A 13,307-nucleotide genomic window follows, 5' to 3' on the forward strand; every position below is an offset into this window, starting at 1 on the left:
AGGCGGCACTGGCAGGCAGGCCAGCTCACTGGGGGATACAGCTAGGGATGGGTAACATGGCTTTGGGACTGAGCCACTCATCTGGGTCTGCAAGGACACCAGGAGCTGGTTTTGCTCCCCCAAAAATGCCTGGTTCCAGGGAGAACCATGGATGCCACGCTTGGCCCGGAGCAGGCGGTGTCTCCGGAGCCACCCATCGCACCCCACATCAGGCTCCTTCCCGCCTCGGCGGCGGCGGCCGCTCCTCCCTCGCCTCGCCCTGGCGGGAACAAGGGCGCCTTGAGCAGCGGGTGGGCGGCGGGCGGGCGGGGGCCTCTAGCCCTTTAAGAGAGAAAATTGACTTTGTAATCTGAGCGAATTCCTCCTTTCTGACAGGCGGGAGAAGTTACGGGTCCCTCCCTCGCTCCGCTTTATTAAATATAGTAGTAGCAGCAGCCCTTGCCTGCAAGCAGGCACTGGCGGAGGCTGTGCTGTGCCTGGAGCCCGAGCCGCTGCTCCAGCCCCGGGGGACACCATGGGTGCCCGAGGTGGCATTGCCATGCTGCTGCTGCTGCTGGCCTGCCAGCCGCTGCCTCTCTGCGCGGGACCCCCAGCCGGAGGTAAGTCCCGTCCTGCCAGCCCACCCGAGGGATGGAGCAGTAGAAACCTGGGGGGATAAGGCTCGGCTTTGGGTGCACGGGGTGGGCTGGGAGGGCTGGGGACCCAGCGGGGAGCGGTGCAAGCACCCGTGGGTGCAGGCTGTCCCTCCCCGAAGTGCGGGAGGCCTGTTGCCCAGCCATCAGGAGCAAGGAGAGGCAGCTGCCTGTTCTCAGGCAGGGTGTTTGGGCCAGGTCGCCCTGCGGGGAAAGCCGAGGGAGGGAGTGGGGCTGCTCGCCCACTGTGGCTCTCAGGGTGCTGTGTACCCCGGCTGTGTCTGATGCTTTCCCCAGAGGCACACGCAAACATGTTGCTGGGTGGAATGGGGCTCGCTCCCTGCGTGCCTGCAGGAGCCGCAGGGCTTTGGTCTGCGCCGTTGGCAGCCCGCGGGAGAAAGGCACCTTCCCGCTCTGCCAAAGCCCTGCGCCATGGGGATGGAGCACGGGCACATCCCGCAGCCTTGGTAGGGAAGCCCTCCTTGCCCATGTTTGGCCTTGCCACAGTAGCTGCCTGTGAGAGCAGCCCCTCTCATGAGAGGAGCGCGGGCTTGGACAGTGCCGGTGGGAAGGACGGAGGTGGGCAGCGTTTGCCAGGGTGCGTGTCGCCTCCCGGCTCTGCTCCGTCCGTCTGTCCTGTGCGCCCAGGGTGGCTGGGTGCATGGGGCGAGGGGCTTGCCTCTCCTGCCAGCACAGCCCCAGAGGGGTCCAGGATCACCCCTCGGGTGATGGGGCACCAGGGTCTGTCCGGGCTGAGGGTTTCCCCAGGAGAAGGAGCAATGGTGTCGCAGGGCAATGGTGGCCCCAGGCAGCGGGGAGGGCAGGGCACGCTGGCTGCTGCACAGGGACAGAGCCAGGCAGAGGGGTTATTGCAGGGCACAGGCTGGGCTGGGCAGGAAGCAGAGCGGGTGACTTATATCCAGTTTTCCCCAAGAAGTGGCCAGGTTTGACCACACGGTTCTTGGCATGGCAGTGTCCCCTGCCTCAGCATCCCAACCGCCATCCCGCAGCCCTGCTCCCACCCTGCACCTCCTCCCTGTGCCTCTGCCTCCTGCTCCCTCTCCTGCTCCGCGACGCATGTACCTGTGATGGTCCGAGCCTTGGCAGGCTCTGCGGGGTCTGGACATAGGTCTCATCCTGCTCAGGACAGGTCTGCGCCTTAGCCTGACCCTCCGAGCTGTGCTCAGGGTCTAACCGACCATTTGCACTGGGCCAGTGGCATCCACAGCTTCAGAAATGCAGGGCATTTAAAAAGCACTTTTATTTCCTAACTCGCCCCCAAAATAATATAACATCTCACCAAGCAGTTTCTCTTCCCCAGCCCTCCCCCTGGGTGCCAGGGCTCCGACCAGTGGTGGGGCAGGATCTTGCTTCGTCCAAGCAGCTTGCAAAAGAATTACTGACCACCTCTGGTCTTTTGCTACCCAACCATCTTCTGCATCTGAGCCCGTGTTGGTGTGAGAAGGAGGAGGATGATCCCAGGGCCCAGCCCTCGGCACCTGCAAGATCCCTGAAGGTCCCTTGTTGTCCCCATTCTGTCCCCAGCGAGCGGGTGGCCTCCAGGGACATGCTCCTCTCCTTCCCTCCCGCCTTGTTCCTTCTTTTTTTTCCATGCACCAAAATATGATGATGCCTGGCAAGCTGAGTGGATTTTTTTTTTCATCCTTTGTTAATGAACAAAGTGGTCTTCTTCCTTCCAGCCCTGACCTTTCCATCCCAGGCAGGGATTTCACCACGCGGAGCCGTTGCCTACTCGGGTGTCCACAATGGCTCCTGGGGCTGCCCTGGCACTCCCGAGCTCTTTCATGGTGAATGGGCTGGAGAAACCCCCAAAACCAGCACGCGGCTTTCACTGGCACCTGCCAACCCCCACAGATTCCCCCCCAGGTAACACCACCCGCAGCCGGGGCACGGCTCCAGGGATCAATGGGCACCCGCCTGGCACCGACCCTCAGGGCTGGGAAAGGAAAGGGGTTTTACACCCATTTTCTGATGCTGGGGACTATTTCTGTGCCAGGCTGAAGCAGACCTGCCAGCTGTGACCCCAGGTCTGGGCACGGGCCTCCCACGAGCCCCATCCCCTCGGGAGCATCCCTGCTGAGACCACCAGCGCCGGTGCCAGGCATTCCCATGGGCTGTGTGCCCTGGGACATCCCTCCATCCCCATCAGGGAGAGCCACACCAGCCATCAGCAGCGTGCTGCGCACGGGGCTGGGGCAGGCTCGTTTTTAGGGACGAAGCCTGTGTTTTGCGTTGCCTCCAAGCCCAGGTTCAGGGGCCCAGGCATTCTGCCCAGCCTGAAATGGAAAGAGTCACCATGCACATCAACAAATACCAGATTATATCAAAAAGAAAAAAACACTCATAAAACTTGTCCCCTAGACATCTGAGTGTGACGCTTTAGTAAACTGTTTTTAGACAGCCTGGCTCTCCTCCGGTTCCCAGTGAGGTCACCCGCAGGCTGAGCTCCCCCTTCCCCAAAAACCTTCTCAATGGGGGTTTGTAATGAGGAGGGATGCGCGGGAAAGAAGGAACTGGATGTGTAGGATCCCTGTGAGCAGTGTTCACCCTGAGCCTCCAGCAAGGGGGTGCCAAAAATGCGACCCCCCCAAGTCTTGGGTGGACCCCCAGCAGTGGTGATGGGGGTCGCGGGTAGGCCAGAGTGACCCCGGCTTGTCCATGGCTGTCCCATGCAGAGTACCTGCTCGTGGGCAGGGAACGGTGTCTGCCCCAGGGTACCCGGCCAGGACCCCTCCTGCCTTATCCGGGGTTATCAACTCTAGGGAGCCGCCTTGGCTATTCCTCTCCTCCACTTTTGGAAATACAACCGATTTATTCAAACTTTCTTTTTTGTGAATGCGCCACATGTTTTGAGGTCATAGCTCCAAGCAGCTGGAAAAGTTTCCAGCTGATGGGAAAGAACAGGAAAAAGGCTGAAAAGGGGGGAGAATGCAAACTGGTATCGTGGGAATCAGGGAGGAATATTCTCATCTCACTTGTATATTTAGCAACAGAGGGCTGTGGGCAAATACATAATAAGTGCATTCCTCCAAGATCGCAGGACAGGGTTAAGCTCACCCGCAGGAACTAACGTCAGGTTGAAGGCTGGACAGTAACAGGACTTCAGAGGCAGTAGGCTAATGCTGTCTGTGTGCCTAAATAAAGCTCAAAGCACAGACTGTTCGCAACAGGCGTTGGCTCAGCCCAGCCTCAGCTCCCGGGGGCTGCTCCCTCAGCCCTTTCCAGGTCCCTGGAGGAGCTGGGCTCCAGCTTGTCTCCTTTTTGGCAATCCAGCCTCCCTGAGCGTTAGCATCACCCCCAGCCTTCAGCCGGGAAAGCCCTAGAAACTCCCCGGCTCATATTTGTACACCTCCCGGGTCTTGCCTGGGCATCCCAGGCCATGTCCACATGCCCAAGTCACCCCAGCAGGTACAAGGCAAGTCTGCACACAGCGCAGCCCAGTTTGCAACCAGCCCCTTCACCACCCCATATCTCCAAACCTCTTGGAGACACGGAGCGAGGAGGCTGCCCATCGGAGACCCCTCATTCCCATATGAGCCCTTCCCCAAGCCATCTCCATCGTGCGCGGTGCTTGGTTGCACATTGCCATGCTGCACATGGATGGGATGCCCTGGAGAGTTTTTCTAGGGTAAATGTAACAGAAAAACTGAGGTCAAGAGAAAGTGTTATGATCTTTCTCCCTGAGCTGCTGCAGTAAGTGTGGATGTGCCTGCATCATGTTCATTTTACTTGTGAAGTTTGCAAACGGACCCGAGGCTTTTTGTTAATGTGCCACAACCAGAGAACCCGCTGTGCCCTGTTGCAAAGCCAAGGGCTGCTTTGCAAAGCAGAGCCCAGAGTCAGGGCAGCTCTGGATTCTGCAAAGCTGGGCTTAAAACCAGAGGAGTGGGACTGCTGCAGCTCTTCCCAATCCTGGGACAGGGACGATGCAGGTTTGCTGCCTGGTTTGTCGCTCGTTAGCTGTCGCTTATCCTCAGGACAGACCAAATAGGGCCTCCGAGCATCCTCCTGCCAACCAGCAGCGAGGTGGGGTGAAAGATGTTTATGCCCCATGCCCTGGATCCAAGACGGTGATAAATTCCCATTTTCCATCCTTCCACCCCGGGTCTGTTGCCTACGCCAGTTGTGCATTGCTCCGTGCAATACCTCTGGGAGCTGCCCTGCGCCCAACGACTGCTCTTGGCTGCCTGACAGCCGGACAGACAGACAGTAGCAGACAGAAAGCATCCCGGGGAAGGGAGGGTACTGCCAAAAATTGATGGGAGCGGAGAACGTCATGGGGCAAACAGCATGGTTTGAAGGTGGCAGGTCCCATCATGTGCCTCCAAGCCAAGGAGAGAGAACAGTAACATTCATCCATCACCGTGACTCACTGGGTGTTCAAGGAGCCATCATGGGCTGTGAGTCAGCTCGGGATGGCCCCCGTGAATCCCTGCTGCTTCTTTTGCCCAAATCTTGGCTTTCTGGTAGTTGTTTTTCCTCCCTGCTGTGGGCGGGCAGGGGGAAGGTGGGCAAGGGAGAGGAGGTTTGGGGTCAGAGCCCCGGATGCTTGCGGTGCCATCTCCAGGTGTGTTAATGGATGCGCCCCATCTGTTATCAAGCCATAAACCCCCCTGGTGCTCCCCAGTGCACAGGGAGAAAGCGAGGGGGGGTCAGGAGGAATTTCCCGTTCCCTTTTCCAGCCTCTGGCTGGGCTTCAGCTGAGCTTCAAGGTTTTCGTGTATCCCATCCCACAGAAATTTCTGGGCCCATCAGGGTCATTTCCTCTGGGAGCTGGGGAGAAGAGAGGGAAGTTTTGGCCCGAGGTAGATGTGTCTGAGAAAAGCCTCCTGTCCTGCCCTGCAGCCCTGGGAGGGGATGTGCGTGCCCGCTTCCACACCCCCACAGCCCCACGTAGCCAGCTATACGTCCCCCCCTGCACTAGAAATAGAGCAGGCATTTATTTTCTCTATAAATATCACCCTGCCGCTTGTTTCTCATAGATGGAAAAGCCAGGGGGATAACAGGGGTGAGGCGGAGGAGGCAGGGTGGGGGGGGGACCTCCGAAAGCATGGGAAGAGAAGAGAAAGAAGGAGAGAGGAGAAGAGAAGAGAAGAGAAGAGAAGAGAAGAGAAGAGAAGAGAAGAGAAGAGAAGAGAAGAGAAGAGGAGAGGAGAGGAGAGGAGAGGAGAGGAGAGGAGAGGAGAGGAGAGAGAGGAGAGAGAGAGAGAGAGGAGAGGAGAGGAGAGGAGAAGAGAGGAGAGGAGAGGAGAGGAGAGGAGAGGAGAGAGAGGAGAGGAGAGGAGAGGAGAGGAGAGGAGAGGAGAGGAGAGGAGAGGAGAGGAGAGGAGAGGAGAGGAGAGGAGAGGAGAGGAGAGGAGAGGAGAGGAGAGGAGAGGAGAGGAGAAGAGAAGAGAAGAGAAGAGAAGAGAAGAGAAGAGAAGGGAAGGAAGGGAAGGGAAGGGAAGGGAAGGGAAGGGAAGGGAAGGGAAGGGAAGGGAAGGGAAGGGAAGGGAAGGGAAGGGAAGGGAAGGGAAGGGAAGAGAAGAGAAGAGAAGAGAAGAGAAGAGAAGAGAAGAGAAGAGAAGAGAAGAGAAGAGAAGAGAAGAGAAGAGAAGAGAAGAGAAGAGAAGAGAAGAGAAGAGAAGAGAAGAGAAGAGAAGAGAAGAGAAGAGAAGAGAAGAGAAGAGAAGAGAAGAGAAGAGAAGAGAAGAGAAGAGAAGAGAAAGATTTCAGATCTAGAAAGGGGGAAAAAAAGAAAATAATACTCATTTTCTTTGCAGTTAGAACTGCAAGGCAGACAATTTAGCATGTCAACCCCAGATGAGCAAAAAATATCCTCTCTTTCCCCTTCCACACTGCAAACACCTTCCCTGTCCATGGAGACACTTTTCTCTGCCCCTTGCAGCACCCAGCATCACTGAAAGTCCATCCTGGCCGTGGTCCTGTAGCCCCACAGGGCACAGGGTGCTGTGGGTGCTGTGGGTGCTGCGGGTGCTGCCCTGCCAGCACAGCTATAGCCAGATCACCCTGAGCTGTATATTTTAAAAGCTCCTTCCCTGCCCCTGGATGCTGAAATTAAAGTTGGCAGGTAGCTCCTGACAGAGCTTCAGCGTCTCCCACCATGTGCCAGGCTGTGCGCTCCTCTCGTGCCCGTCCTTCCCCCCCTCATCCCGACTTTGGCCGATAACCCCCCCATCTTGGCACTTCAAGAGCAGACGCACACAAGCAAGGCTGGGAAACATTTGAGCCCGGGCGGCCGGAGACGGGCCCCTCTCCAGCGGCGGCTGCGCTGTTTGTTGACAGCAGGCGAGGATCTCTCCGGTAACGTCCAGCCGTTCCAGGGATGCCTGTGAGCATCCCCTGGCCGGGCTCTGCTGCTCCTCCCGCCGGCTCCTAGGAAGGCTCCTTCCCTCTGCCAGGGCTAGGGACCGGCTCGGGACAGGGCATCGGCTCTGTCGGGTAGGCAGGGATGGGATTTGGGGATGTGCAGGTGGGATGTGCGCCCTGGGTGCCCCGCTCCCCCATAAACCAGCATCCAGCCCAGAGTTCCCCCAAGGTCCCCCTGCTCCTGCTGGGATTGTCCCCTCACATGCCACCGCATGCACCCCAGCAGCTCTGCAAGTCCTTCCCTCGCTGGGGGGGAAGCGGCCGGCACGGAGCTGGGGTAGGGAAAGCTGTGGGAGCGGGGGCCAGGATGTGCAGGGTGGAGCTGGAAAGCCTGCCAGCCAGCAAGAGGGGAGACGGCTTGGGAGAAAGAAAAAGAAAGAAAGAGAGGGGTCAAAAAATAGAACAAAACCCGACTTGGGATGGTTTGGAAACCACGTCCTCTGGGGCTGATACAATATTTCCAGGCCAACTTCTCCTGGCAGTAGGAGACTGAGTGAGCCTGAGTCATGCTGCAGGGGACGGCACAAAAGCCCCATTGAGCCTCTCTCTTCCCCAAATCCTCCCACTTTCTCCCCCCACTTCGCTTCCCAGGGCAAAAACTCCAACCACCGCTTCCAGCTCAGGCTTATTCCTTAAGTCCCTCCGGAGCCGTTTAGCCACATGTCATTAAAAGCTCTCCATCCCTGCTCCCACTCGCGTCAGGCTCCGGGGGTGCTCGCCCTGGGGATGCATCCCCCCAGCTCTTCCTAAGAGCACCGTGACCTTTGTAAGGGGGACGCAGCCAACGTGCGGCTGGGGCTGCGGCAGTGCCAGCTATCAGCTCCTTGCCCTCCCCTCCGCGGCTCTGCATCTGGCCGAGCAGGAGAGCGCAGGAAATACCATCAACTTTAGGGCTGCTTGAATCATCGTAAAATCACGCTGGATAAGCGAGGGCTGAAGCTCCAGAGCTCCAGCCAAGCCTCCTGGACCCCGCTTTATGGCCTCCAGCTCCTTCATGCTGCTTTGTAGGGATGGGGGAGGCAGCCAGGAGCAGGGACACACGTTGGGCAGGGGGTCGAGGGCTGGCAGGACATGGGACGACACGGCAAGCCCCCCTCCCAGGCAGCGCAGAATTAGCAGGGGGCATGTTTTCCACTGACCCCAGAGTCCGTGGGCTGCAAAAAGGCATTTTTTTTCCCCAAAGCTGTCAGGCAGCAGCCAGGGGAAAGCGAGCAGGAGAGCAGCTGGCAGGGAAACAGGGAGAGGAACTGAATTAATAAACACAGGCGGAGGTTTTCAAAGCAGTGCAGTGCAGCCAGAGGTAGGGGTGGATGATCTGCTTTGGGAGGCAGGGGCCAGTGGGACGGAATGGGGGCAAAGCAGAGCACCTGAGCCCAGGGGCTCTCTTCCCGCACCCAAAACAAGGGTGATGACCACTTATGGCAAGCGCTTGGCTGTCAGCAGCCCTGAGGAGAGTGATCAGCCGCGGCTCTGCTGGTGGTTTCCCGGGTGCTGCTTTCCAGCAATCTCCGCTGGCCGGCACTCCTGGAAAGCGCTAGCCTCGGGGAGCCCCACTGCGAGGGAGGACCAGGTGGAGGGTGGGAGGCGAGAACTGGAGCTCTCATTCCCATTGCCGGGGTTTGAAAAGCACGCACAGCCCTGGCTCGGGGTGTGGGAGCTGCAATCGCCAGCTGGAGTTGTGGAGAATAAAACCTGGAAGTGGGGATAAAGAGAAAAAGCCCTCCTCCGCGGCAGGAACTATGGCAATAGGGATGGATCCGTGCCGATGCCACTCCACCCCGTAAATCTTGAGGCTGAACCCCAGGAGCAGGAGAGTGGGGAGAGGCTTTTCCCAGGGCAGGGGCTGTTTGCTGGGCTGCCTCAGCCCCGTCCCAAGTGTCTGAGTCTATCCTGGAGGCAGCCCCACGCTGCCTGCGGAGGAGGGTCCTGCCAGCACGAGGGGGACCATGGGATGTCCCAAGGTCCCCACCAGGCTTGGGTGCCATCGCTGCAGCCCAAGACTGGCTCACGTGTGATCCATCTCCATTGCACTGGGATTTCCTCACTGCGGAGAGCCGGACGGGTGCTCAGCCCTCCTGCTGCACCCAGCCACCCTCTCAGGACCCTGAGCATGCCTGAAGGCAGCAGCCCCCCAGTCCCCCCTGCACCTCCTCCTCCCAGCAAAGCCCCAGCCAAACCCAAGGGCCGCTCTGCAGCGGCTGTGTTTGCCTTAGCCTGCCTCGCAAGCTGCTCATTTCCTTCCCCGGCCATAAATAAAACCACGCCATAAAACGAAGGGAATGTGTAACATAATGAAGCCTTTCTCAGAAAGTCCATCGGATCCCTTCCTCCCCCGGCCCCTCCGCCCTGCGCAGGGACGGGGGCACAGCCCAGCCCTGCCACCGCCCAGGATGGAGCTGGGGCACGGGGGGCTGCGGGTCCCGTCGGGCATCGCAGAGCCAGGCTCAGGATTAGGGAGGCTGAAGCCCAGGGCCACCCACGGCAGAGGCAGGAGGGCTGGTCCTGCCTACCCTGCCTGCTCTGGGAGCAGGGACGGGAGCTCATGGACACGCTGAGGGGGGCCAAGAGGGGTTCAAGCTGCCAGGCAGCATCCCCAGGGCTGGGCGGCTGCCCCCAAGCCCCTCCGGTGTTTGCACAGCCTGTGGGTGCAGCGCAGCATGGCCGGCAACAGCGAGCTCGCTACCTTATAAAGTCATAAAATAAAAAAAACAACCATAAACAACTGAGAGGGCCTCGAAACAAGCTCCTGATGCTGTGGAGGAGGAATGCACCAGGCTGGCCATGGGGCACCCCAGCAGCACCCCATGCCGGTGATGGGGGCTCAGCAGCACCGGGCATGCCGCAGACACAGGGGCCACTTGTTGGCATCGGCCAGCAGGCGGGAAGGAGGGCAGCCGGCGGGCTGGGCTGCAGCGGCAGCCACATAAGCCCGGGGCTGTTCGGGCAACAAGGAGCCTTCACTCCCCAGCTGTTTTTCCACCGTCAGAAAACTGGTGTGGCTGGGGCGGGAAGCGGCTGCAAACACAGAGAGCCTTTCAGGGGGGCGCGTGCGTCTGCACCGGGCTCTCCTGGCACCCGCTCCGGTAATTAAAGAGCTGCTTTAATGCATTCCAGTCCCCTCCCTGCAAACACACACGGGCCACCAGCCCTGGACCCCACCTGCCCCCCACCGCAGCCTGAATGAAGCCTTGTTGAGCGGCCAGTCCCTCCCCGGCACCGTGCTCCCTCTCCCCAGGCAGGGTTTGCTCCGCTCCTTCCTCCTCGGCCGCAGCATCCTTCTCTGGGCAGAGTGACAGGAGGCCCTGCAGCCCCTCGGGGACTCGTTTGTATCCTCCACGCACCAATGTACCTCCTCATGCACACCCCAAAACGCATCCAGCTGTCCCACGGGCAGAGCTGGGGATGCCCCAAGCTGGGGTAGGAGCCTGCGGGCAGGGAAGGCATCCATCCACCAGCTCACATTTCCCCCTGCACACCCAGGAGACGTCTCCCCACTCCGAAAAACCCTCACGTCCAGCACCGGTTTGCTCTTCAAAGCCTCGTGCTGAGCTTTGCGAGCACTTTCCCTTGCCTGGGCTGGGAGTTGGCTCCTCCGTCCTCCTACGTGCTGGGGAGGAGGTGGGAGAAGTTTGTGTGCCGAGATGTCTCCTCACATGGAGGAGAGCCCAAACCGGCCCCACTGGGCCCCAGAGCACTCCAGGAGCCCCCAGCCCGGAGCCCCCCGGGCAGACGGGGATCCCTTCCCCTCCGCGGTGCTGCCCAGCACTGGGCTCTGCTCCCCAGGCTGCCAGAGCCAGCTTGCTCAGGGGCTGGGGTGCCAAAATACTCCCCGAACACCAAAAAACAGCAGTTGGAGAGGCCAAACCCGCCGTGTTTTCAACTGGAGGAGCAGGGGGAGAGGGCCAAGGCGTCCCGGACCCAGCACGTGGCTGGCGGCTGGGCCGGGTGCCGGGCCGGGTGCCGGGGCAGCGTCGGCTCGCACAGAGCCCTCGCTTGTTTGCCGGCCCCAGGAGGAGCCGAGCACGCCTGGGGCCTCGCTCCCAGCCCCTTGCTGAGAGTTTTTGGCTCGTCTCGGTTTTTTTCAGCGCAAATGACACTGCAGCCTATAATCTGCCGGCTGCTGGCTGGCTGCTCGGAAACTGTGACGGAGGCCCCTCTCGCCTCGGCAACGCCTTTCCATCGGCCTGGCAAGGCAGGGGCAGTGATTTCCTGCGGGACATGGCAAGCTAGGAACATCAATTATTTTTAGCCAGGGCGAGCAGGACAGACGGAGTGGCCACCCTGACCTGCGGCCAGGACATGGAGACCCAGGGCTCCCCATGACGGGGGAGGGAGGGCCAGCTCGGGCATCCCCACCCAGGGATGAGGCTCAGCTCGGGTCATGGCATGATCATGGCACCCTTAGATCACCTGGGAAAAGGTGCTTTTGGGTCACAGGAGTGCATCCGAATGGGGTGATGCCAGGATGCTCAGCCACAGCCAGCCCACGGATGTGGCTGGGTACCCAGGGGCATCCCTGCCCTCTCCGTGCATGCCCAAATTGGAGCTGCTGTGATCAGTCGGGGTAGTGCACCCTGTGCCACGAAGGCTCCTCCAGGGCAAAAAAAAACAAAATCCAGCAAGCCATATTTTCTGCATCTTTTGCAATGTGGAGGGCAAGGAAGAGGGGAGAAGGTGAAAAGCTGCGAGTCCCTTGTGAAAGAGAAATGCCACAGGTCGAGCAGCGTTCGCATCCTGGCCAAGCTGCAGAGCAGAGGAGGAGAGCGGCCCTGAAATAAAGCAGGAATTTGGGAAGACAAACAGCAGTAATTCACACTGCTCTGCTGCCGGAGAAAAATCCCAGCACCTCCTAGAGCCGGAGTCCCTCCTCCCTCCCCCAGCAAACAGCACAGCTCCCCTGGGTGTCTGCGCTTTTGGTAACTTTTTATTAGTAGTATTTTATGAGAGAAAGAGAAGAAAAGCATCTCTGGCAGCTTCGGGAGAACAGAGGCAGGACAAAATGTGCTGGCTGGAGGAGCTGCTGCCCCTTGTCACACTGGAAAATAGGCTGGCTGCACCAGACCGGCTCCTCCAGCCCCAAAACGTGATCCCCAGCACCCATGGGAGACGCTGCCTGGCCCCTGGGCTGGCAATGGAGCTGCTGGTGGGTCTGGCCCCAGCAAAGCCTTGCCTCCCTGTGAGACCAGCCTCTCAGTGCCCATCTGAAGAGCACATTTTTGGGATTAGGGGAAGCCACAAAACCGAAACATAGCAAAATCCTGGTGGGAGCTGGAGCACAGAGCGTGCGCACATGGGGGGACTTCAATGGGAGTCAGCACATAATGTGCATGCAATGTCTCCAGGGACCACAATATATTGCACGCATGTGTGCACACCTTGCTGGGGCCCAAGCACGGTCGCCTGTGTCTGTGCAAGGAGGGAGAGGAAAATTCCCTTTTGCAACGTGCTGTGTCGTTCCTGCTCACCAAATGCTGGGACAAGGCGGTGCTGAGAGCCCCAGGCAGTGCCCGGCAGGGCTCCCACCGGCGCTGGCCACCGCTGAGCAAGGCACACCAGGGCTGGCTGGTTTTGCAAGGACCACTGGAAGGAGGGAGCAAGTCAGGAGAGGACAGAGCCCTTCATGGCCGTGGGAAGAGTGGCAAAGCTCCTCTGAGTCACTGGCTAGGCCGAAGAGGACAAGGAAGCCAAAGTGCCCCATGCCAACGGCAGGCATGAGAGCCAGGAAATGAGCAGGCTTGAGTAAGGCGCACTGGCAGCCCTGCCCTGAGCTGAGCAAAGGGCTTGGTATTAAAGCAAGCGCTAGATATTTCCATGCTTCCATTTCTTCTCTGCCTGGAGCGGGTGGGGTGACGGTCCTTGCAACACCCATGTTATTCTCCCAGACCCCAGGAGAAAGCCAAGGCACTTTCTCTGCTGCCAGCAGCAGGAAATTATTTTTCGTGGAGTGTGGGCAAGGAAGCCTCTCTGTTCCTGAAGGGCTCAGAAGAGCATCCCCTATGCAGGACACTGCAGAGCTCAGCTCGGAAGAAAACACAAAAAGCCAAAGCAGAGTGCTCCAACTCTGTCCATGCCAGGCAAACCCTCACTGTCACCTCTAACGATGGGCTCGTTTCAAACCCTCTGCAACTGTGGCTGCTTGTTGCTGAGTTTTCACTTGCTGCACCACCCCATGAGCAAAGCCTGCCTGCCGGAGCACGGGGAGCCTGCCCGATTCCTGCCCGTTCCCACCCTGGTCAGCCCCACAGAAATTTGGGCAATAGGAAAAAAGCAGCTGTAAGAGCACAC

The 13,307-nt window shown here is 59.3% G+C and overlaps 1 protein-coding gene across 1 annotated transcript in view; it reads left to right on the top strand.

Annotated features, from left to right (window-relative positions):
* Positions 1–435: 435 nt before the first annotated feature.
* Positions 436–13,307, top strand: part of CSPG4 (chondroitin sulfate proteoglycan 4) — a 29,301-nt gene continuing 16,429 nt past the window's right edge. Inside the window, exon 1 of the mRNA XM_072870575.1 lies at positions 436–599. Coding sequence (XP_072726676.1) covers positions 515–599 — 85 coding nt within the window. The 5' untranslated portion in view covers positions 436–514. The remainder of the gene's footprint in view (positions 600–13,307) is intronic.

The sequence above is a fragment of the Ciconia boyciana genome, chromosome 8 (assembly GCF_034638445.1).
Source record: "Ciconia boyciana chromosome 8, ASM3463844v1, whole genome shotgun sequence".
In the NCBI taxonomy this organism is placed as follows: Eukaryota; Metazoa; Chordata; class Aves; order Ciconiiformes; family Ciconiidae; genus Ciconia; species Ciconia boyciana.